The sequence below is a fragment of the Trachemys scripta genome, chromosome 23 (assembly GCF_013100865.1).
Source record: "Trachemys scripta elegans isolate TJP31775 chromosome 23, CAS_Tse_1.0, whole genome shotgun sequence".
NCBI lineage: Eukaryota > Metazoa > Chordata > Testudines > Emydidae > Trachemys > Trachemys scripta.
In genome coordinates, this window is record NC_048320.1 from 15,498,726 (window position 1) to 15,524,942 (window position 26,217).

Genomic DNA, 26,217 nt, shown 5'->3' on the forward strand with positions numbered 1-26,217 from the left:
GTGTTTGACACTTGATAACACATCTGCTTCTCATTCTGATGGAACCTACATACAATTGTGTCTCCAGCTCTGAAATTCCAATTTATAATTATAAAATCTCTTCCAGCTGGCCTCCTCCTCCACCTCCCCCCATCACCAGGAGATTAGACTTTAGAAATATTTCCATAGGGGTCTCAGTGCCAAGGCTGAATGGCTGATTCACACCCAGAGAGCTGCACAACTAAGGAAAATACTTGCCAGTCACATTTATTTGCTTTGAATATTCTAACATTTACAAATATACTTTATACAAATATTCTAGATCAGCCTACTGCAGGTCATTGTATCAAACAATTCTTTGAACTGTACTATAAACAATTTTTTAAAAATATAACTTTATGAAAACAGTTTCTCTTTCTGTTCTGAAAGTACAATATTATTTATGAAGGTGGATTCCTTGGCAACAGGCAAAAGCAATATGTTTTCTCCTTGTGACCTCTCATTTTGCAGGCATGAAGTATTAGGATCAAAGAGTTTTTTAGGGCTTATTATAGGTAGCAGGGATGTGACAATGCATCTTGTTCACTACTACATCAGGATGCTACAAATACTCTCATATAGAACTAAAATTATCACAAAGCAATCACTAATAGAGGTTAAGGACTGATTTACTTTAACTTGTTAGTGACTGTTGGTTAAGTTGGCTTCTTTTTTTAGGCTCTTTCTTGTAGATAAGTTTTTAGGATAGAGAAATTGTGTGTTAAGTGCCAACTAACAACAAAAGAGCTGTTTGTACTATTTTCAAAACAGCTTTTTCCATGGTCCAGAATAAAACGAGTTGATGTACCACTGATCCCAAAACGATTATATTTTAGTGTGTTGGTATAAGCGCTATATAGCGGGTATTTATGCAAGCAAAAATCAGGGAGATAAATGATACTTGCACTGCTGAGTTAATTCAAGCCCCAAGCTCCATATAACTCTTGTAAATAGTTATGTTTCCAAAACATCCTGGAGTAAATAGTCAGGACCTGGCTGGGGTGGTAAATAATGCATCAGTGTTTCTCTTTGGAGGTCGGGCTTTAAATCCCTGATAGGTGACAGATGTGTTTGACTCACTTTACATACATTTTATAGGGCTACTTTGAGCAAGAAGTTTTACAGTCTTTAAACAGTAGCAGTTAAGCAACTTTTATGGTGCAAAGGCAGAATTAAATATTTTTGTGCTGATTTAAGTAAAACTTTGGATAATTTGTCTTGAAACAACATTGCTTATTAATGACACATGGTGTACAAGATATTCTAAAAATACCTGGTCCTTAAGTGCCTGCACTGATAAGGATTTCTGAGCAATGGGAACAGAAGAGCAGCAGCACCATCATGACTGGGAGACAAGGTAGGTATCAAACTCCTGGCACTCATAGCATGCAACGCTGTCTAAAACCCACTCTCGGGTCACCACGGCAGTACACTTCTGTTGGATTGCTGCAAAACAAAATATGAATGATAAAATAATATCTGCAGGTCAGGGTGAGATTCAGATTGTGAGCTATTCTATTTCAGCATTATTTTCATTAACAGTGTTCAAAATATCATTTCAAATCAGTTACATGGTGGCTACTACTCTACACGTCCTGACATTGCATAAAATGCAGCTGTTTCATGGCCACTTGACAAACTGCCAGTATCTACACAGGAACTCTTTAAACTGCCATACAAGAGAGACTAATAAAGGTAAGAGAGCGGAGCAGTCTTTGATAAGCATCGCTAAAGGATTTCCAAATCACAGACTCTCAAGTTTCTCCATGCACACACACATTCAGTGTGTGGGTCATGTTTCTAGACATGTGAGGACACACTCATAGGGGAGGATGGCACAAAAGGGTGTTTGTGGCATTAAAATGCTCCCAGGTTAGATCCATTTTTCAGTTTAGGTGAGGTGGGGAGAGAAAGAAACTAAGAGATCCTCTTGTCCCAACCACTGCCCAGAAGGCTGAATGCCAAGGGGGCTGTGTCTTTTTTAAATAAGTGGGGTGGATGGCCAGAGATAAGTGAGGTTTTTATATTTTATTTTGGGGTTGGGGTACTGGTGCTTGAATGGTTGGGAAAGGAAGATTGTTGGCCGCTTATTGCTGGGTGTTCTTTGTCTCAGCTGAGGTTTTCTACTAGATCTCACTGGTCTCTACAACGCAAAGCCTCTCCTAAACTCTGTAAATTTTAGAAAGTAGCCCTGCTGCCAGGGATAGATTTCAGCTAAACCCGACTCTGGAGACATGCAGGATACATGGACTGGCAGTTTATTTTAGTGCATATTTACATTCACATTTCATCACAACCTTCCTACTACACATCAGGCTAGGAGACTGCCTGGCAAACCATCTCTCAGGACTTTTCCCTTACCTATCTTGAGAGTAAACAAAGTTTGAATGACCAACTGTGTCTGTTTTGAAATGTAGGATGTGCTCCCAATTCCAAACATAACAGGACTTCATTCTGCTTCCTTTATAGAAACCTACTACTATTTTATTACCCAAACCAGTGGAATCATAAGGCACTCACGATGTGCACGACAAAGCAATCCATAGTTCCATATAATCTTACCTCTGTACCCTGCGTTTTCGAGCCAAGCATCAGGCTGAACAACTATTACAGCAGTAGAGTTCTAGGATTTCAAGATAAGAAACAAGATAAAAATAGTGACCGTTATTTGTATTACATAAAATCAACCCTTCCCGTCTGTCTGCAGATAGCAATAACTGGGTATTTCTTTGCTTCACTGCATAGCTCCAGTGAAGGAGTCAAGAGGAGGAAAAATAAAAAGTGTATTAAGTTTTGTAACAATATTCTACAAGAGTTTCTATTCAGGGCGACTTGGTGGCTATAAGTTAATGCACCAGAGCCATTTTGCTCCCGAAAGCCAAAGGTGAGCCCCAATGAGATGAGTTAAATGGCCTGTACACAGTGCTCTGTGAATCTCAACACAGCAAGACCAACATGCATCTTGGCACTACTGGCACTGTGCTCAGGGGAGGCCAAGCTTGGAACAGAAGGGCTGCTACAGATGAAACTCTGATTCACGCACAGAAGCGTGAACAGCACCTACCTCTATCTATATCTGGATACATCAGTCTTTTACAAGCACCAAAAATCACTAAGTATTTATTGGTGGGGGGGGGAAATCAATAGGACAGTTTACCTTAGACCATCATGACTGAATACTTACAGCTTTGTGTGTGAACAGATGAGGCTGCTTCACCACTGAGGCGCCACAAAGCTCCACCATCCGTTCTAGATCACCTGATTAAGTCACACAAAAGTATTGCATTACAATTATGACTGCGCTGCCCTGGGGACCAGCATGTCAGAGATCCAGCCCTGGTTCTCCACACCTTGCTAGTGTGGTTGTTACAAGTGAAATAATTTTATCCCCTTTATTTGTGGCATAAGCAGAGAACAAGGAGCCCTGCTCTTACTAGTCTGTGCAGGCCAATTATTACTATAGTCCTATCCCAGGTTCTTCAGCAGGGGGAACCACCATGGGAGCCTCAGGGTCCCAGGCAGACAACAGACACCCCTGGAAAAAATGCTGCCAGTCAGTTCATCTTAACTTAAGAGGCAAAGCATGAAATTACAATTGGAATCAAAAGTTACAGATCTGTGATAATTTCTGATCAACACAAACTAGCCAGAGTGTTTAATTCCCATTAATTTGCTGAACTCTTGATGAAAAAAACATAACAAAATCTCCTAAGCAGAGGAGCCTGTAATTGCTCATCACAGCACTAAGAGTGAGCACTGCACATGCTGTGGTAATTACTGTAAATGTCAAGAGATGTGGGGATAATTCATCCAGTCAGAAATAAGCGTGATACTGGACAAATCAGAGCTTGTTGCAGGGAAGAGAATGAAGAGCAAAGATGGGAAGATATGTGCTTTTACTACTGAAAAGTTAAGCTACAAGTTTTGCTGCTTAATTGTCTTCACAAGAGACGCCACATACCTGCAGCTTTAAACTAATGAGAAAGCTGCAATCGTTTTCATCTACTTATCCTATGTGCATAATTGCAGGCTTTAATAGTGTTTTACTTTTCACAACTGCTCTTTTGTAAGATTAGGAAGAGATAAAGTTACACTGTGGCTGTCTCAATTGTTAAGAAGATAATGGGTAGGAGTGGTGTGTGAGGGTAGAAAAGTACTCAAATAACTTCAAATGTTCAACAGTGAGTACATAAACTTTTTCCAGAGAGAGTGGTGCTTATACATCTGCCTGCCTTTTTTTTTTTAAATGTGAAAAGAAAATGTCAAACATTGAATGGAAGGATTACTGCTAAAAATACTTTACGTGGCCAAGGCAGACACTGATGGGAATGCATTTAGGGTTGCCAACATTTCTAATGGCAGAAAACTGAACACCCTTGCCCCGCCCCTTCTCTGAGGCCCCACCCCCGGCTCACTCCATTACCCCTCCTTCCGTTGCTCACTCGCTCATTTTCACCAGGCTGGGGCAGGGGGTTGGGATGCAGGAGGGGGATCTGGGCTGGGGCCAAGGGGTATGAAGTGGGGGTGGTGGTGGAGAGGAGAGGGGCTCAGGGCTGGGACAGGGGTGCGGGAGGCGGTGAGGGGTGCAGGCTCCAGGCAGCACTTACCTTAGGCTGCTCCCAGGAAGCAGTCAGCATGTCCCTCCAGCTCCTAGGCATGGGGGGGCCTGGGGGCTCCATGTGCTACCCCCACCCACAGGCACTGTCCCTGCAGCTCCCATTGGCTGCAGTTCCTGGCCAACGGGAGCTGCAGAGCCGGTGCTCGGGGCGGGGGTAGCACACGGAGGCCCCGTGACCATTCCTATGCCTAGGAGCTGGAGGGACATGCCAGCTGCTTCCCGGGAGCCACGCAGAGCCGGGTAGGGAGCCTGCCAGCCCCGTACCAACTGAACTTTTAACGGCCTGGTCAGCAGTGCTGACTGGAATCGCCAGGGTCCCTTTTCAACTGGGTGCTTCTGTCGAAAACTGGACACCTGGCAATCCTAGAGACATTATGCAAAAATCTTTGGACAATCAGGGAGCAGAGCCAGAAATGCCTAATTTCATGATTAAGTAGATTCTTCTAAGAATTGCCTACTGAGTAATAAGAAGAATTGAACAGTCTTCTACAGACACTTGGGCAGATGAGGCCAGGAGAGACAAGATTCCATCTCTCTGATTGGGCTGTTCACACAGGCCTGACTTTTTCATCCTCACCTCAGGTTGGGTAGTACCTGACCTCACAAGTAATGTTTATTTCAGTGGATCTACATGCAACGTAAAGTACAGCTCCGTTTGAGGGTGACAGCCCTTTGAGATTTCTGACAGTTTAGAGGACTGAGACTTGCCACATTCAGGAAAAGAAATCTAAATGCCAGATTTGTCAAGACTCTTTTTTAAAATTTTTAAATAAAATATTTCTGCTCTAACACCATCGCTGCAACCGCACTCTAGCTATAACTGGTCTCGAGTGCTTTAATTTGTTGCTTGTGGTAAGAGTATTAATTGGAATAGGTGGGCATTAGAGAACTTGGAGATCTTACTTTCCATAATCCTACGCCATGCAATATTTTCCTCAAGGCTCTAGTTCTTTCCTTTTTATTCAATTTACCTATAGGCATTTCTGTAGGGTTCGTCACCTTACATTAAAAACACCATTACATTCGGAAATCATGGTATGCATTTCTGTGCTGTAAGGCGTGCTTGGCGGCCATCACAGTATTTGTTGGGGTCTCTAGTCACCTGCAAGTGCTTTGGGGACAGACTTCCAAGATGAAAAGTGTTCTGTAAAGCCAAATCTTATTCTATTTTGTGCCATCCGTATGTCACCAACACAGAGATGGAATTCTCCAGAGATCAGCAGAGGACAGACTGCATATCATGGTATGATGAGCTTTCCCCGAAAACAAAGAATTGCATCCAAACTTTTTTTTAAAAGTCAAGCAGCATTTTGTGAGTTAAGGAGATAAAACTGGAGAAAAACACCTAGTGCATGTTTCATTGTGCTATACTGTAAATTGCAGATTAAATAGCCCTAAAAGGTGGGTCTCCATGAAAGGGCCAGCAAAGGCAACAATTCTGGAGAATTTGCAATGGCCACTGCAGATATTTTCTGTGGATTCTAGAAATGACAGTAAATTCCCTTAATCCAGAACCCCTCACCTGTGCGCATATCGGTGAAAGGTCCATAGCAACAGATCTCAAAGTCTTTGAAGAGCTGAAAAACAAGGCACACGTGAACAGAGGGTAGTGGTTCCAGGGCAGAACAGATATTCAATGAAATGTTTGTATTAGAGTGATGTATGAGGTCCCTCTATGGTTGGGATTCTCAAGCTATGCTCTGTGAAGCAGCTGTGGTGCAGTAAACTCTTCCTGGTAGTCCACAAATTAAATGTTTTGACAACCAAGCAGGGGACGGTTGGGACTGGAAGAGGAATCTCTCTCTCATGAAGTTGTCTGAAGAATGAAAGCACTGGAGACCCCTGCACAACAGTATACAGGTATACTCTGGGAAATGTTAGTTCCTAGGACTTTGGTATATGACTTTATGCTAATATATATAAGATCACAGTCTATATTTTGGAAAATACACCCCTCACTTATCTGATTTGTTATGCTTGCAGCTTGAACATCAATGGATTTCCTCACTGCTAGCTGGTTAATTTAAAACTGACATTCTATGTTGCATTGCTCATGGACAGTAGAAATTGATCATGCCTACAATACATTTTTTGAGATCTGCTAGAATTATTTCAACAATTGTTTCAGAAACAGAAATTCCCATTCACGAAGCGTTGGGTCAGCCACCCTCACTTCAGTGGCCCATAGGCAAGGTATAAAGTTTCTTCTTTTCTATGGAAAGGGTTTATTAGGTCAAGGAGAGAGCTATTTTGCAATTAATGCTTGTTCCATAACCCTCTTGTTTAATCATTCAATTAAAATCTGCAACACTTATGATAACTGCTTAAAGATTTTTGAAGTTCCAATGACCATTCTAAATCGGGAGCGAGAAGAGTTGCCAGACCACGCCCAGCCCTTGCAGTGCTGTTGTCCTCAGAAAGTCAGAGCAAACACACCCAAGAATGTGCACAAGATTTAGAAGTAGCATAGTGTGAACATCACACTGATCCACACAGAGAAAACACATCACAGAATACTGATCATAAATCAACAAGCACAGCTGTAGCCAGACCTTCTTGTGTTGTGAGCCCAGCAGATATCACAAGGCAGGCAGGCATGCACCAAATCATTACACTTCCAACTATCCAACCTAGGTGCTACACAAGTGGTGTTAACAACAGAATGTGGCACACTTATTTCCAAGTCAGCACTGAAATAAAAATCCAACATGATGTTAGGGCCACTGAGCTTCCAGAGATGCCATCTTCTGAAGGAGGTATAAAACCCCTTCTGATCATATTAAAATAGCATCCTTCATGAGAGTAGGGCTATCCTGCTTAATTTCCAAAATGAGTAATTACACTATCTAAATTTCCTATGCATTTTCAATGGATGCAGTATCCTACAGCATTGCAGATGCAGCTGAGGAGGTGCTAATCTTTATCTACACTCACAGGGTGTTACAAGGCTTTGTTCACAAATATTGGTAAAATATGGGACTTTGAAAATTTGGGATGAAAGCTACCACAGAATTGAAAAATATTATTTTAGCTCCTATAGGAGCGAAAAGAAAAAAATCAATTATATTGCTGGCAAAGACTGAAGAGCACACTCTTTCTACAGTACATGCATATTACATCTTGCTTTTCATTTATTTTTATTTTTCTCCTTCTACTGCTGCTTCCCAGAAGTGCCAGCCCAGAGAACTATACAAGACACTGCTGCTCCACAAAGCAACCCATATGCTATAAAAATGGATAAAGCTGGAGTTTCTTTAGGCTTAACACTCGAGTTTGGCAATTGTTACAAAAAGGAGAGGAACATTGTATGAAGTCTTGTATCTTGTTAAAGGTTATTCTTGTATTTACAGTTTCTTAATGAATATTACCAAACACGCTAACCAGAGAGCAAGGTGAGAAAGGTCTCCAAATAAGTGCATTGCACGTGCATGTATAACTAAGTGTGTGTGTGGGGGGGAGATCAGGGATGAATTGCCTCTCTCTCTCTCTCTCCTGTGCAGTAGGATTCAATTCAAGAGAGAACCTCTGGCTTCTCATTCTCCAGCCTAGTGGAGACAGACTGTTTCCAGCTGATAGCTCTGCCATCCTTCTAAGGGCAGTCACACAGAGCATTATTACTGCCATTCTATGAGAACACGGCACATTTCCCCAGCCAACTGGAGGGGTTGGTACCACAATGGCAAATGTTAATGGGAAGGAGCTTGAGGAAAAACCCATGTGGTTCCAGGATAAGAGCTGGGCTTTCCCCAAACTTAGATGATTGGGGTCTCATCTGATGGCATAAACAATGTGGTGTGAAACAGCAACCAATTATGCCTGAAACATTTTAAGGTCACAGACTATTTGCACAGGACCTTGAAGATAATGAACACCTAGATTCGATAAATGAGAGAGAAATTTTCAAATTTGCTGCACTTTTTGTAACAGCTGAAGTGCAATTTGAACACAGCCCTAAACCCAAGAATACACAACATTTATCATTTTGAGATTTGGTTTTGTACAAACCCATTTCTTTCCTACTGCAGTGGCAAGACAGCATGACATTTAGTATTTTACAATTCCATCACTCTGCAAACTGTTTTCTGTAGCAGTTTAGTCAAAAGGTCCCTACACACAGAATATAAATAACTATCTTAAAAAAATAACCCCTACGCTTAAATCATGGGAACAGAGTTTCATGTACAGAGAGAAAGTTTCAGAGGTTAAACAGCAGGTGATCAATGGAAACATTGCCTGTTTCTTCTAGATGAGAATTAGCATAAATTGGTTATACCTTTTCCTTCCCCCAGGCCTCCATTTCCCAGAGCCCAGAGGATCACCTACCCATATTTTTAGTTAAAATTCACCCTGCCTGCAAAAACATGTCTTGTATCGCACTCATTCTACTTTCTGTAGAAGGATGATAGGATCTCCCTTCAGAACCTATCAACACTGATTCTTAATCAGGCAGAGGGATTGCAAATAGCTCCCTGGGAAGCTGTCTCTTTAGCAGAGCACTTCCTTTGAGCCAGCCCACACCTGTATTATAAAAGATGTAATTCACTCATTGTATGCAAAAACATTTGAATATTTCTGTTGCATGACTGGCAAGCTCTAGGAGCAGCACTGCAGAGACAGAGCCAACTACACCGTTATGTACAATTCTGTACATTTGATTTCATGGGAGGCTAAAAGACAATTTAAAAATATTTCAGCTATTCAGCTGGCATCATAAACAACAGTTTATATAGAATGGGATTCTTCTGACAGCTATGAATGGTTTCTTATGCTGATGTGCCTATACCTTTCCAGCCTGGGATCGTCTAGCTCTTTTAGGGCCTTGGTGGTTTCTCCCATTGATCACATCTCCTCTCACTTCAAAGTCGTACTGGAAGATAATATAAATAATCAGAAGTCAGAGACAGAAAAGTGAGCCGGCATGGTGAGCCCATTGGGCCAAGGCAGGAAACGGCTCTCAGATTTCAGAAACTGGAAACCTTACAACAAACACATGCAGAAAACTGACTAAAAAGCATTGTCCATTAACAGTTAGAACATTCAAGCATTCAGGATAAATTTCTTCCGAGTTATCAGTGACTCGGTAACCAGTAATGCTATTTTTGACATAGAATGCCATTCCCCCACCCCCTGTCCTTCATTTGGTCCTTGATTTTAACATTCCAATTGTGAGACTCGTCCCACCAAGATTTCAGTAATACCAATTAGATTGAATTTATGCTTAAAAAAAAAAAAAAAAAAAAAAAGAGAGCAATTCCAATTCCTCGTTTGCTACCCAGGCTCCTAGCAGTGGTAGAGGAGAAATTCTCCAATTGCCTATACATCAGAAGTTAGAAATTGTAGAAAAATTGATAAGGGAAGCAAAGGGACACAAGAAGAAATTTACAGCCAGCAGAGTTAAGGACAATTAGAAATAATTTTTAAAATATATTAGGAACAAAAAGAATGCTACCAATGGTATTGGACCATTACTAGATGGAAATAGTAGAATCATCACTGATAATGCAGAAAAAGAAGAAGTGTTCAGTAAATATTTCTGTTCCGTATTTGGGGAAAAACCAGATGATCTAGTCTTACCATATGGTGAGAACACTCTTTCCATTCCACTAACATCCTCCCAAGATACCAAACAGAAACTACTGCTCAATATTTTTAAATCAGCAGGTCCAGATAACTTGCATCCAAGAATTTTAAAAGAGCTGACTGAGGAGCTTGCTGGAACGTGAATGTTGATTTTCAGTAAGTCTCGGCACACTGGGCAAGTTCCAGGAAACTGGAAGACAGCTAATGTACCAATTTTTTAAAAGGCTAAATGAGATGACCTAGGTCATTACAGGCAGGTCAGCCTGACATCAATCCCAGGCAAGATAAAAGAGCAGTTGTATGAGACTCAATTAATAAAGAATGAAAACAGAGTAATGTAATTAATGCAAATCACCCTGAGTTTATGGAAACTAGAACCACTCAAACTAACCTGATACCTTTTTTTTTTATGAGATTATAAATCTGGTTGATAAAGGTAATAGTGTTGATGTAATATACTTAGATTTCTATAATGTGTTTGACTTGGTACCACACAACATTATGATTAAAATGCTAGAATGAAATAAAATGAACATGGCACAATTAAATGGATTAAAAAACTGGCTAACTGATAGGTCTCAAAATTTAACTGTAAATGGGAATCATCACTGAGCAGGTGCATTTCCAGTGGAGTCCTGCAGGGATCTGTTCGTGGCCCTATGCTATTTAACATTTTTATTAAAGACCTGGAAGAGAACACAAAATCATCACTAATGAAGTTTGCAGATGACACAAAAATTGGGAGTGTGGTAAATAACAAAGAGGACAGGTCACTGATTCAGAGTGATCTGGATCACTGGGTAAACTGTGCAAGCAAATAATGTGTGTTTTAATATGGCTAAATATCAATGTATACATGTAGGAACAAAGAATGTAGGCCATACTGACAGGCTGGGAGACTACCCTGGGAAACAGTGACTCTGAAAAAGATGTGGGGGTTGTGGTGGATAATCAGTTAAACATGAGCTCCCAGTGTGACGCTGTGGCCAAAAGAGCTAATATTTATGCATCTCATGATCACAGGGGAATCTTGTATAGGAGTAGAGTGGTTATTTTACCTCTATATTTGGAACTGGTATGACCACTGCTGGAACATTGTGGCAAGTTCTGATGCCAACAATTCAAGAAGGATGTTAATAAATTGGAGAGGGTTCAGAGAAGAGCCATGAGAATGATTAAAGGATTAGAAAACATGCCTTATAGCGATGAACTCAAAGAACTCAATCTATTTAGCTTAACAAAGAAAAGGTTAAGGGACAACTTAATTAATTCATAGATTCATAGATTATAGGACTGGAAGGGACCTCAAGAGGTCATCGAGTCCAGTCCCCTGCCCGCATGGCAGGACCAAATACTGTCTAGACCATCCCTGATAGACATTTATCTAACCTAAGTCTATAAGTATCTACATGGGAAACAAATATTTAATAATAGGCTCTTCAATCTAGCAGAGAAAGATATAACATGATCCAATGGCTGGAAGCTGAAGTAAGGTGTACATTTATAACAGGTAAGTAATCAACCAAGGGTCAGGGTAGATTCTCCATCACTGGCAATTTTTAAATCAAGACTGGATATTCTTCTAAAAGAAGATGTGGTCTAGGAATCATTGTGGGAAAGTTCTATGGCCTATGTTACACAGGAGGTCAGGCTAAGTGATCACAGCGGTCCTTTCTAGGCTTTGAATCTATGAATCCTGCAGCTTAATCACATTAATGTTTCTTTAAAAAAAAAATACTAATCAAATTCTATTCAACACATTGAACTGACTCAGAAGAACAGCAGTCAGTTGATAGAGGCAAATCTCATTCAGGAGAAATTAACTATCAGTACATAACCTCTAGAACTTAATTTATTTAATTTTCAACATCTATTTTATTTCAAAGCATTCACTTGCCATTTAGATTAATAGTAAATACAATGCTTTATTTGATAATCTTGGGCCTGCATCTGTGTCTCAATCAATCGTCTATTATTCAGTACTTTAAGAAAGCTCCTTCATAGATTTCTATGCAGAACTGGCAGAGAATTAATAAATAAATAAATAAACTCATATTTTCACCCAACTTCAGACTTATGTAGTTGTTTCCATAATGAGGGAGACTGAATCTGTCCTGAAAACCCCTCTCACATTGCTGGAAACAGAAGATTAATTGAGACCGAAGGGCATCCAGTAGATGCCCCATATCATTGGCTGGAGAGACCAGAGTTTCAGGAGCCTCCATAAAGGGTAAAGTAGGACCCAGCTGGAGAATGATGAAGTCTCCCAGAGAGTTTATGGGATTAGTACAGTTTTTTCTTCTCCTTTGGCTTTAGATGCTAGCCTAGGGTTTTTGACCAGAGAAGCTGAGGGTGGAGCGGAAGCAAGACATCCATTTCTACTCATCAAAACTATGAAATTTTGCACTGGTCCGAAGTTTGTGAAGTATCTCTTCACACAACACGCAGTCACCTTATGGAACTCACAGCAATGGGATTTTGTGAAGGCCAAAAGGTATAACTGGGTTTAAAACAGAATTAGGTAAATTCCTGGAGGATAGGTCCATCAATGGCTATTAGCCAAGATGGTCAGTGATGCAGCCCAATGCTCCAGGTGTCACTAAACTTCCAACTGCCAGAAGATGGGATGGATCACTTGAAATTACCCTGTCCTGTTCATTCCCTCTGAAGCATCTGGCACTGGCCACTGTCAGAAGACAGGATACTGGGCTAGATGGACCTTTGGTCCCACCCATTACAGCCACTCTTCTGTTCCTTATGCAAGGTTCTGCAAAAATCTGTGCCTGCGGCAGAAAATCTGAGCACCATACATAGAGAGGCAGATATCACCTAATCCATGCTCTAGTCTCAGATAGCTATCTGCACTACAAAGTTAGAAGATGCTGCAATGGGAAGTTTTCAGTAGTTGGCTATAGATCAGTTAATTAAGTGCAAGAGCTTGGACGTGGTTGTGTTCCAACATTATTCTTTCATACACACAGCAGGTAATTACCTCCACCCTGCATTTGCCAACATCAACAGTCATATTTTATCTTTGGAACCGTTGCTACACAAAAGGTCAAGAAAATATCAGAGGGGAGGCTCTTTGTTCAGCAGCATGGAATACCTGCATTCTGCAGAACTGTGGATTTGAGTGACATTTCTTGGTACGGCCTAGAAGCCTCACTCTGGTCCTATGCCAAATTCTCCTCTGTCCCAAACACCACCAACTAATTTTCAGTTTCAAATATTTAATTCCTGTTTCTGTCTCAGACATGATTAATATGCTCATTGCCGTAGTGTCTGGACGCTAGTGCAATGGACGTATTTTGCATTTCACTCTTAAGACATCAGACCCACCTCATCAAGTATCCTTCCTTCCTTAAAAGACTGAACAATCCCTAAACAAAAAGAGCAGAGAAGAACACATTAAATCAGGCAGGATCAGCACCAACAGTCTAATTATGAAGAGAAAGTATTTCTTTGGGAGAAATCACTTACAGTTATTTGAATGAAGCAATGGATACTTAAAAAAAAAAAAGAAGCTGAGTGTTATCGTTAAATGTCTAAATATTCAGATGGTACTCTGAAAAATACCAGATGCTAAAATATGTTAAATATGAAATATAAAGTAGGTGGTGTTAGGAAACCGGGGATGACGGGACACATAGCTGCTCCAAAGAGTATTATACTTACATTCATAGCTAACTACCCATTTTCTTCCTGCAATGCCCAGAAAGTACTTCAGTGTCCGCTCACACACTAGCTCCATATCTGCAGATTAAGTAGAAATATACTGGGATCTCTCTCAGTTTTGCCATCTAGATAAAGTAAAGCAACTTTGAAAGTTGATTCATATTTAAAGTGATACACCGCCAGAAAAACACATACTACCCAATGACACGGTTGACGAACGCACTTTCAAGGGGGTTTAAAGTACCAATGTCCTAACACTGCCCCCTCCTGGGTCTGCTCAAAGGGAGGAATCTAGTATGGTAGTCAGTGGAGAGTCTCTGACTGTACACCTCTCCCTCCAGCCCATGTTTCCTATTGAATTGGGCTCAGAGATGTTGGAAAGGCAAAAAATATAAGACTCTGAATTTGTATGCAAGTGAAATATTCAAACCCTCCAGATTTTCCCCTTGTGACTTCCTCACCAGCTTTCATAAGGAGAGGGCAAAAAGAGTATGTTGAGGATTTAATGGATTAAAAATGATGAAGACTTTTTTCCCTTTCTACATCATTTTTTTAAACTGGTAAGAAGAGTCACTTCTGGATCTTGAAGAATTTTGAAATGTTCCTATGAAGAAAACTGAGGACAGAGTAGGTTATTTTAATATTATAAATAACTAAATCCTGTAACACAGCAGATCAACTAACAGCAGTAGCTCATAAAATACTTTACAGTTTAATTTTTCAAGTTTTTTGTTTAACATCTGCTGATAAAATAGTTTTAGTAAAGAGTTTAAAACTAACCTATGCCAAGTCATTTTAAATTTTGAGTAACAAATGTGAACGGAGAGGTTTGATGCCTTCTTGAAAACCAATCAATCAATCTTATGCTAATCAGTTAAGAGTTTGATTTGCATTTGTAAAATCTGAAGCTGTTCTGGTACTAAAGTTTATATAAAGTTTATTCAAGTCTTTAAGAGAGATGAGTGAGCTCTACTAAAGAACAAAAATCAATTTAAGTGCCATAATTAAAAAAAAAAAAAAGTTACATCTTTTACTTTCTGAAGCTAATGTGATCTTGCAACACTGTTACTTTGTTCCAATGGAAGTATGGCCTCCATTGGTTTTCTCAGCTACTATTAGAAAGCCAAATAAAATTCAGTTTTGGTCTGTTTTTGATTACATCAGACTATTTGGATTTTTGAGAAAGAATTTAAGTGAGCTTTTTAAAAACAAAAACAAAGGATGCTGTAAGAAGGAAATGTCTTGCTCTCCCTTTGGTTGGTTGTGAATTATCTAAAGTACTGCTGACACCTTCTTAAATTTACAGGCATGACATGACATCAATCGCTCATCATAATGATATATCAATTTCAAATTCTAGTTGTAACCACGTCAATGATACCATATAAACAAGCAGCCAAAATAGAAACTTCTCATCTGGACTCCATGAAATGGAATAAAAGACAGATGGGTCAAATTTTAGTTTAGACTTGGGATCACACAAACTCTGATACAGAATAAAAAAGCAGTGAACTCTAAATCCCACATCCTAATCAAACACCTTCAGACCATCATGCTTAATGACCGTCAATGTGCTCTTTGTTTAGCCTGGAGTTAGTGTTTTATGTGGCATTAAATATCTGGTTTGTTCACAGAGCTTCCAACACACCTGTTTTCATTATGACATGGGTTGTTCCTTCAGTAATTTGATTAGATAAAGTGCTCTGGGTTTTCCTGGCAAACTTCTGCACCAGTAACTGAAAACAAATAAATATTGAATTAGAAAGAATTGATTTAATTAGAACATTAGACATCTCTGGCTTTGAATAAGAGTTTCCACATTACAAGATTAGCTTTCTAATACGTCTGAGAAATTAAATATATGTCAATGGAAGTTGTAAATACAACATACAGTGGAGAGGTACTTTGAAACAAAATGGAGAAATTCTATGCCAACAGGCACACAGATACAACCATTACTTCAAAAATGACGTTCATTTTGCTTTTAATAACAGAAATTATTTGATTGGCTTACATAAACTTAAGTAAAGCAATACCCTACTATACTATAATTCAGATCAATCAGTAATTTATGAACTAAGTGAAATGGAAACACGTGCTGCAGTTATCTGAGGCATTAAGCCAATATTCAACTTCTGATGGCAACAAAACATTAAAAGTCCAGATGACGTAAAAGCTCAGTGATCTAACCATCCGTTTCAACCGACTTACAGAGAAGGGTTTTAACTAGCACGTTCATTGTTGTAGAAATCTAGAGTTTTCCAGTTACCTATTAAATAAAATTAATAGCCATATACTCAGATCTGTTACTCCTCCAGCATCATAACTGGTAACTATTGGCTGGTAAATAACTTTCTTTATTAGAAGCCACTATTTATCAACGAAGGTCACCAAAATTAGTATTTTTATACTGTACATATATTGTAATTTAAGTTATTTCTCTCATGCTGCTTCCTCCAGTAGTCTACATGACTCGGGGAAAGCCAGGCTGAAAAGGCAATGATGTCCCCATACCACTGCCCTCTACCAGGATCATTAGCAATTTAGAATTAATTGCTGAAATCCTCACAATGGAGCAGAGTTCAATTAAAGCAGCAACCGCCGAAAAGATCAACTTAATGGAAGTTTCAGAATTATTCATGCATAAAATAGTAGTCAGCAGCTTTTATAATAAGTGTAGCACATTTCAACAAATCCAAATAGCACCGAAAGTGTCTCCCTCGCTAGTTAAAGCTGGGCTAGACTGAGCCATTAGTCATGTAATCCACAGCTTAAAAGCTAGCTGTTGCCAGTGCAGCTAATAAACCCTTTGCTTTATTAGGCCAAACTGGATTCTCTGCAATTACCAATACAATAGAGCCAGTGTCTGGGTAGCAGCTGCATGATAACTGACTAAATATACTGAAATATTTTAAGCAAGTGGTTTGCCTCAGATACACTAGCTGCAAGCACTGTGTGTGACTGCAAGGAACGCTTTGGCCATCAGACCTTTGAGTATCGAGTGCAAATCAGGGGGAGGCTGCAGCTTATTGAGTCTCTTGTGAATACACCCTCCAAGACATTTAAACTCAGGGGGGAGATACTGTAGGCATAGCATGCCAAGTCATAACATCACCAATTTTGGGCAGAGGTTGCACAGACAACAGATACGATTTTATGCTAGTGACGACTGGTTCAGAAGGTCAGTCCAATTGCTTACGCCACAGTTGGAGAAGCACTGCTCTATGCAAGTTGGTTTTAAGTATATGCCACAATATGAGCCTCTAAAACTTGCAAGGAGTCTACTTGAATGTATAATAAATAAATAAACTATGTTCTTTGAGGTGAGAGTTTCCGTTGCATTGGAACAATGAGCCTTCTTTTTGCCTGCTTGTGTGGATGGCTTTCCAATCCATTTAGAAGCGCTGAACCCTACTTCATTGCATCATTACCTAACCCCCCCCATATTTATCATTACTAGCAAACAAGGCAGTATCTAATTTCAAATACTCTGGTATTATTTATGGGTAATTCATGTCAAATTAAGTTTTGTTGCATATAGGATCTCTTTAGGGAGAGGTTAAAGTTTTATTTAGGATCACAGGCGTCATGGTACATGTATATTAACAGGGGATTGACAAAGATCGTGAAATACACTTACAAGCTCACTCTGGTTCAGACCTGATGCCACAATTGACATTTGTCTTCCACAGGTCACAACTGGGCTTTTGGCATTTTCTTTTACAACTCCAGTGTGCAGAGCAGATGCAGAGGAAAATGCCCTTCTCTCCTGCTTACATCCCTGAGTACTCTTCCCATTAGCAACATGCCACGATACGGCTGCACTATTAGTTGATTCTGCAGTTTGACAGTGGGTAAGTCTTTCAGAAAATTTCAAGGGAGAGCTGTTTGGAGTCCTCCTCACATTCTCACACGGAACAGCTGCACTGTTTATCTTTGTTCCAAATTCCTGCTCAGCTGCATTTTCTGAAGGAAAGAGGAATCAGTCACCGAAACAGTCCCGGTCTTTAATTACAGTTTCTCATTGCAGTCATGTTGGAGGATGTTGCTCCATCTTTTAAATTTATAGGCTACAGTCATTTTCTCTGCTTAGTTATTCACTATTTCACCTTTACCTCATTCATTATTTAAAATCACCAGGAATCATAATTTTTCCTGATCTAAAGCTAAGGTGCTCAAACACCTGTGAAACCTTTCAGGATACAATTAGCATTTCCTGAGAATACTATGAATCTGGGACTAAAACATTAAAATTCATTATTGTATCAGAGCACTACCCCTTCCCAAACTGCACCTTTTGATAGCACGGGATCTCACAAGAAATTATCAATGTTTCAATAGATTAAAAGTCTCTCGATTCACAAGAAAACACTATATAGTTAATTAAAACACATGTTCTTTACGATTTCTCTCATTATGGATATATAAACCAGACCAGTGACTGGGGTACAAGTAGAAGCCAAAATGCATATGTTGGGTTTGATCAGTCCTGTGTGTTACCTGGTTCAATTCTACACTGATTACATTGTTTCATTGCCTCTTCTTCCAACAGTTCTGCCACACCAACCCGCTGAAGTGTTCCCTCCTGGGAGTGAGTTCTGGCTTTCCAAAGCCTCGGGCACCAGTGGCCTTGCTCCAGAGCTTCTTTTTTTAATAGATGGGATTTAGGATGGGAAAGCTGTAAAGCAGGCGACCTCGAACTAAAAAAGAAATTACGAACAATTTATCATCTCCTTAGCTATCAGAGACGTTGGATCGCAACAGTGGAATTACGTGTTGGGGAATGGATTAGCAACAAAACTGGTATGAAGGCACAAAAGCAGTACTGTTGAATTTAAATTGATTAAAATATTTTAAAAACTGTATGTCGACATGTCAAACTGTCATGTACATTTTCTCAAACTAACCCCAAAAGATAAATGCTAATAGCTTGCTGCTTAACAACATACCAGCTGTGTTTCACCACACTATCCAGCCTTGTGAAACAAACTTAATTTTGGTCTCTCCTCCATGCATCTATGTTCCAGAAACTTTGCTAGAACTTGGGTCTCCCTTAAAAAGAACAGAAATCTTTGCTGATTTCACAGGACCAATTTATTAGGGCTTTCGATTAATTGCAGTTAACTCAAAAAATTAATCACAAGATTAACTCAAAAAAATTAATTGCGATTAAAAAAATTAATCACGATTAATCGCACTGTTAAACAATAGAATACCAATTGAAATTTATTAAATATTTTGGGATATTTTTCTACATTTTCAAATATATTGATTTCTATTACAATACAGAATATGAAGTGTATAGTACTCACTTTATATCATTTTTTATTACAAATATTTGCACTGTAAAAATGATAAACAAAAGAAATAGTATTTTTCAATTTTCCTCATACAAGTACTGTAGTGCAATCTCTATCGTGAAAGTGTAACTTAGAAATGTAGATTTTGTTGTTGTTACATTGTTTTGTTTTTGAGTGCAGTTATGTAAAACTTTAGAGCCTACAAGTCCACTCAGTCCTACTTCAGCCAATCGCTCAGACAAACAAGTTTGTTTACATTTACAGGAGACACTGCTGCCTGTTTCTTATTTACAATGTCACCTGATGCATTAATTAAATTTGTGACTGAACTCCTTGGGGGAGAAGTGTATGTCTCCTGTTCAGATTTACCCGCATTCTACCATATATCATGTTATAGCAGTCTCGGATGATGACCCAGCACGTTTGTTTTAAGAACACTTTCACTGCACATTTGACAAAATGCAAAGAAGGTACCAATGTGAGATTTCTAAAAATAGCTACAGCACTCGACCCAAGGTTTAAGAATCTGAAGTGCCATCCAAAATCTGAGAGGGAGGAAGTGTGGAGAATGCTTTCAGAAGTCTTAAAAGAGCAACACTCAGATGCATAAACTACAGAACCCGAACCACCAAAAAAGAAAATCAACCTTCTGCTCGTGGCATCTGACTCAGCTGATGAAAATGAACATGCATCAGTCCACACTGCTTTGGATTGTTATCAAGCAGAACCGGTCATCAGCATGGACGCATGTCCTCTGGAATGGTGGCTGAAGCATGAAAGGACATATGAATCTTTTAGCACATCTGGCACGTAAATATCTTGCAACGCCGGCTACAACAGTGCCATGTGAACACCTATTCTCACTTTCAGGTGACATTGTAAACAAGAAGCAGGCAGCATTATCTTCTGCAAACTGTAACCAAACTTGTTTGTCTGAGCGATTGGTTGAAGTAGGACTGAGTGGACTTATAGGCTCTAAAGTTTTACATCATTGTATTTTTGAATGCCTTTATTTTGTACATAATTCTATATTTCTAAGTTCAACTTTCATGATAAAGAGATTGCACTACAGTACTTGTGTTAAGTGAACTGAAAAATACTATTTCTTTTGCTTTTTACAGTGCAAATATTTATTTTTTATTACAAATATAAAGTGAGCTCTGTACACTTTGTATTCTGTGATGTAATTGAAATCAATATATTTGAAAATGTAGAAAACATCCAAAAATATTTAAATAAATGGTATTCTGTTATTGTTTAATAGCATGATTAATCTTTTTAATTGCGTGATTAATCACGATTAATGTTTTTAATCGCTTGACAGCCCAATTTATCTTTCCTCCTCTACCTCCTCCAACCAATACCTCAAGTTCCTATTTAATCTCCCAACTGTCTTTGACTGACACATGCAATGTTTGCTTACATTTAGGAAATACACAATCAACCACCGAACGGTAATTAAACAAGGGTGATTGAATAAATAAATATTTCAAACTATCTTTCTGCATTGAGCTACATAGAAGAGGTTTGTCTTCCCTATGCTTACATCTTATTATAGACAGAATATCTGCTAGTAATTTTAGTTTTAACATTTTAATTTTGGACACACAGCATAGAAATTAGTGCTGGAAAAGACCTACTAACCATCTCCAAAGCCCAATGAAGACTTGCTCTCTACAGTTTGTTTCTAGTATTTTGTACAGTCCAAATTTAAAGGATCCAGTTGATGGGGGCTTTGTTATTCCAGTCTAGCAAATCTAGCTGCTGGGGCAAGTTTCCATGATATTTAGCCTGAAGTTTTCCCCTTTGCTCAGTTTGGTTCTGTTACTTGTAATTAAGTTTCCTCAGATCAACCTGAACTATTCTTCTTCTTCCTTGACGTTTACACCCTTCAATTATTTGTGCAGTGTTCGCTTGTCTTCATTTTAAAAATGCAAGCCAACTTCTTCCTTTTCTAACAACCAAAGGCACTGGCCATAAATAACTTCAGGGCACAATACAATATGGATCATTTGTAAACTAATCACTCTTCTGTGGAATAGTCCATCTCTAGTTAAATCCCATCTCTACTGAAGTCAATTATTGATTTAAGTGGGGACAGGATTTTATCTCTATTGCTTGAACTGATAGACTGGAGGGCCTTGAAAAGAAACTTCCAGGTCCCACTGATCTCTACACAGCCAACACAAGAACAGCCCCTACTTCTCTATCCCAAATGATGGAAAAACAAGTCTGCTCTAAACTCCGGTTTCCTGTATGCATGCGTGCAAAAGGGTTAATCCTGCATCACTGAAATAGTCTGCATGTCTGTCATTAAACAGAGATGACAGAACAAGCTACATGAAATCTATATAAATAAAAAAATGCAGATTATTTTGGCTAGAGATGGAATCACCAATCAAGGAAATACTAACAAAATGCAGCTCTTCTTCTTCTTCAAGGGGCTAATTGTTCATAGAAGACCATAAATGATAAACAAAAACATTTACCCTTCTTCTTCTAGCTCTTTATTGTTTATGTTGGAATGATCACTTGGCATTACATGGAACCCATCAGATGAAAGTCCCTTTGAACTGCTGATTTTGTGATTTTCAAGATTTACTTCTGAAATTAATGCTGTTCCTTCAAAAGAAAAACGAATATTTACAAAAATCCAAGAGAAATAAAAACAATGAGTGTTTTCAATCTTGTTCTTAAGGTAAGAATTCAATTATTTCTCCAAAGCTGCAACCTTTAGACAAATCAGATTTGTTTTTAAAAAAAGAGAAAAAATTCCAGATAAAAAAATAAATGGAAAATATCAAATAAAACAACAGGTATACGCAACTGTATCACCAGGAGAATGACTGAAAAAGAACAATTTTCTAGGCTAAGGACAGACAGATACATACGAACGATACGTGGTTTGAGTGAACTATAGTGCCAGTGGCACATTTTACTATCAATAATGGTGAAATAAGATTAGTTTTTACGTAATTTTCAGTATTCTGCAGAATTATAATGCAGTATTAACCATGAAAAAAAATGGAGCCATATTAATTTCTGATCCCTGCAAAAGAAAGTTACATCTTACAGACTATAAAATCCCAATGTCCCCAAATCAAAATGTGTATAAAATACTACCCCATTTGAAACATAGCAAACTTCGTATATTCAATCATTTACAAAAAAAGGTGTCAACTGATGCATTAGGTGGAACTAATGATGAAATAATAGGGAAAAGTAGAAACATTAAGGCAAAATTCTGCTATTTTATACACTTTTTATTTATAAAGCCTCAAATACATGAACGTATCTCTGTTCACCAGTAAGTGTTTTAGAAAGGCAAATACTTAATGGCTGGGAGATGCTTGTAATTTTTAACAAACCATCAATAATTGTAATCAGTTTTAAGCTTTTATGAAAAAGCTTGAAATCCATATTCTAACATGACAATGTAAACAAGGTTTGTGTTAATTAAATTGTTTTAAGTCACTTTCTAGCCTGAAGGAAACTAATCATTGATTTCCCGACTTAATCCTCAAACACAGTATTTATAGTTATCTTATGAGTTTGGCTTATTGGATCTAGAAATGTCAAACGAACACTCATTCAAAAGTTAGCTCCATCAGGAATAATGTATCTCTCCTATCAAATTAGACCCACCAGTGTCACACTTTTCAGTTTCTCTACCTGTCAGCAGTCTGGACCTGTCCTGCATCACCTCCTACAGCCAACCGATACTGAAATCAACTCCATTCTGTTTTGCCAAAGGACAGTCCTTCAGTGACAGAAGGTGGAAACCTGTTGGGGATTTAGCAGCTTTCACAGCCCCCATCCATCCAAGGGACAGGGGACAGTCAGACTGGAATGAATGCCCACAAAACAAGCAGCACGGATCGGTATTGCTAAGCCATGAGGCCTACCTAAGTTCTTTTTTAAAATATCTTAAGCAAGAATAATTTTATGAGAGTCAGGAACAGATAAGTATGTGTTTTGTAACCTATGAATTTTACGGTGTAAACCATATAAATACAAAAAAGCCACTACTTTGTCCTGTGCATTTCACTGAATAATTGAGTTTAAGCAAAACTATATTAAGATTAAACCAGCTCAACCCAACACCTCAGCTTCTGGGGGAAAAAATAATCATGAGATTCTCAGCGAGTTGTTTGGAATAAAGGTTAAAAATAATTTTCATTGATGTTCTGTTACCTCTAGCTGGTCTCAGCTGTCGCACTGTGAGTGTCCCTTCCACTCTGGAATGAGGCGGGTCACAGGGCGGGGGTGGGAATTCAGAGCCCTGGCTTCCATGCTCTTCCAGCACAGCCTCAAGCACAGCCATTTCCTGTTGGAGTTTTTTTAAGCTGTTTTGCATGGCATCCTTCTGCTGCAATAGAAAAACTACATTGTGCTACCAGGAGTCAGCTCAGCCGCTCAACAGTAAAAAATAATTTCTATTCAAATACTGTGAATGGAACCACAGCAGAACAACTCTGATCCAAAATACTGAATCTAATTCATTTACATCCGGAGTGCTTGGGAAATTACAGTGAGTTGCTATTGTAAAAACAAACCAGGTGATGGCAGAAGAAAAAAAAATACATTCACTTTGCAATTGCAAAACATTTTGAACTAGACTCCAAGTTATCACAGCCTTGCAGTGAGCGGCAAATACAGGCGTTGGCTTCTACAGAACGATTTACACAATTCATATAATAGATTACTACTTTTTCCTTCCAGTCATCTGAACCTGTTGAATGCCCTAAGACAACACGTCTAACAAAGTGGCCCTTGCACGCTCATTGAATTGGTCCTAAATTGCACATGCTATTTATTCAGCAGTGGAAAAGGTCCCTATTACATGAATTCTAAGCATACTGAGCCTAGTACACGAAGGGTTAATAGGCCACTTTATTTAGAAAGTGGTAGTACAGAGCCTCTAATTAACATTTATGTTCCCTCTCCACTATGACTCAGAAACCCAACAGCTGTTTTCAAATAGGAAAAAATTGCATCCCTTCCCTTCTTAATGCTGTCTCTGATCCTTGAAAACTGCTGTGCCCTCTACTAAAAATATGCCATTTACCTTCTCACACCACACAGAATACATGGCTTCAAAGGATGCTTTTATAAAACAAACAGTTTTGCAAGCTTGACAGAGATGGTTTCTATAACAACAGTGGCTATCACATTGCTAGTTCCACTACTGCCACCACGTGGAACTTTCTGGTTATTGCATCACTGACCAAGCTAGAAATGAGAATAAGAGTAACTCCAGCCCAAAGCCCTTAGGGCTTGTCTACACTGGGCTTTTCGGGGCATGTCTACACTACAAAATTAAGTCAACATAACTTACTTTGGCATACAGCCCACTGCAGTAATTACATTGCTTGTGCATGTCTACTCTTGGCTCCTTGTGTCGGCAGTGCACATCCTCACCAGGAGAACTTGTATCAATTGTACGGTCAGTGTGGGCCACTGTGGGACGGCTTCTGAAAGCCAGTAACAGTTGATGAAAGAAAAGCAGTGTCTACACCAACACCGCGTTGACCTAATTACATCGACTCTATGCCTCCATAGAGGTGGAGTTATTAAGTCAGCGTAGCTAGGTAGTTACATTGCGGGAGCGAAATTTTAGTGCAGACACTCACACAGTTAGGTCGATGAAAACTGCCTTGTGTCGATCTAACTCTATAGTGTAGACCAAGCCTCAGTCACCAACGAAGTAGCACCACTACAAACCCACAGCATAGTTGTGCTACACCACTACGAACCATGACTTGCAATAGTACAGCACACATTGGTTTGAACATGGAAGGGCCACCCACACAACAGAAAGGTGAAGTTTATTCTTCCTGGGATTCTCTGCTGAGACAGCCAACAGGGTGTGACAGGAGGCCAAGGGGGAGTTCTGTGGGGAGACCCGTCCACTAGAAACTGGCCTGAGGTCAACCAGCCAGTATATATGACCCAGGCCACCCTTTCAACGTGGTCTGGTCTGGAATCAGTGACCAAGAAGGCAAAGACTTTGTGCTTCTAATTAATCACCATAGCAATCCAGTACCTCTTTCTCCACAGACAACTGGAATCAGATAATACAGTTAACCAGGGTTATAATTTTAAAAGTCTTTTTACCATAAATCCAATATCAATTCCTACCAATGCAAACCTTTGGTGTAGGAAGCACAAGTTTCCAGCACTAATCGAATGCAGAAAGGAAGTTACAGACACAACCCACAATTAAGCATCAAAATCTTAATGCTATATGGTGAATAACCTGTACTAGAATGTGTTGCTAATGCATAAGGCAAAATCTGTCAAATATCAGTATTAAAGCAGCTCTGCAATTCTGGATAGTTTAGTACCTTAAACTAAGAGCACCTTTTCTGTAGACCTGTGGCTTCCAGTGATGGTAGCTCCATAATTTTCACATGACTGTCTTGTTCCTAGATTTTATACTATCCAACTATATCTGTAAAGTGCATTAAGCAGTTAGAGAGCTCAGTGCATGAACTTGCCTACCTGTGTGGTAAGGATCTCACCCTGGGAGGACAGCCCAGAAGAATCTCCTGGGTGACTGGCTTCACTGTCATATCCGGATGCTTCACCTTGAAAAACAGAAGCTATATATAAAAAGTACTGTTAACAACAACGCCTCTCACTCACCACAGGATCCATCAGTGTATGTTCACAATGAAGAGATTAAGGGTGATGTTTTCAAAAGCAACTAGATTACTTAGGAGCAAAAGTCCCATATTCAGAAGTGACTCAGATTCCTAAGGGAGTGATCTTCTAAAGCAGGGGTAGGCAACTATGGCATGTGTGCCAAAGGCGGCACGTGAGCTGATTTTTAGTGGCACTCACACTGCCCGGGTCCTGGCCACCGGTCTGGGGGGCTCTGCATTTTAATTTAATTTTAAATGAAGCTTCTTAAATATTTTAAAAACCTTCTTTACTTTACATGCAACAATAGTTTAGTTACATATTATAGACTTCTAGAAAGAGACCTTCTAAAAATGTTAAAATGTATTACTGGCACGCGAA

General features: G+C 39.2%; 1 protein-coding gene across 2 annotated transcripts in view; it reads right to left on the reverse strand.

The window, feature by feature from the left end:
• Positions 1–240: 240 nt before the first annotated feature.
• BRCA1 (BRCA1 DNA repair associated) overlaps positions 241–26,217 on the reverse strand; it is a 47,982-nt gene continuing 22,005 nt past the window's right edge. For both annotated transcript variants that reach the window (XM_034756070.1, XM_034756071.1), the window contains exons 12-24: positions 25,696–25,781; positions 23,386–23,560; positions 21,681–21,813; positions 18,392–18,591; positions 17,532–17,857; positions 15,540–15,627; positions 13,892–13,969; positions 13,556–13,596; positions 9,420–9,503; positions 6,159–6,213; positions 3,203–3,276; positions 2,581–2,641; positions 241–1,464 (exon numbers count right to left, since the gene is read on the reverse strand). In XM_034756070.1, the coding sequence (XP_034611961.1) occupies positions 1,358–1,464; positions 2,581–2,641; positions 3,203–3,276; positions 6,159–6,213; positions 9,420–9,503; positions 13,556–13,596; positions 13,892–13,969; positions 15,540–15,627; positions 17,532–17,857; positions 18,392–18,591; positions 21,681–21,813; positions 23,386–23,560; positions 25,696–25,781 (1,508 nt within the window). In that variant the 3' untranslated portion in view covers positions 241–1,357. The remainder of the gene's footprint in view (positions 1,465–2,580; positions 2,642–3,202; positions 3,277–6,158; positions 6,214–9,419; positions 9,504–13,555; positions 13,597–13,891; positions 13,970–15,539; positions 15,628–17,531; positions 17,858–18,391; positions 18,592–21,680; positions 21,814–23,385; positions 23,561–25,695; positions 25,782–26,217) is intronic.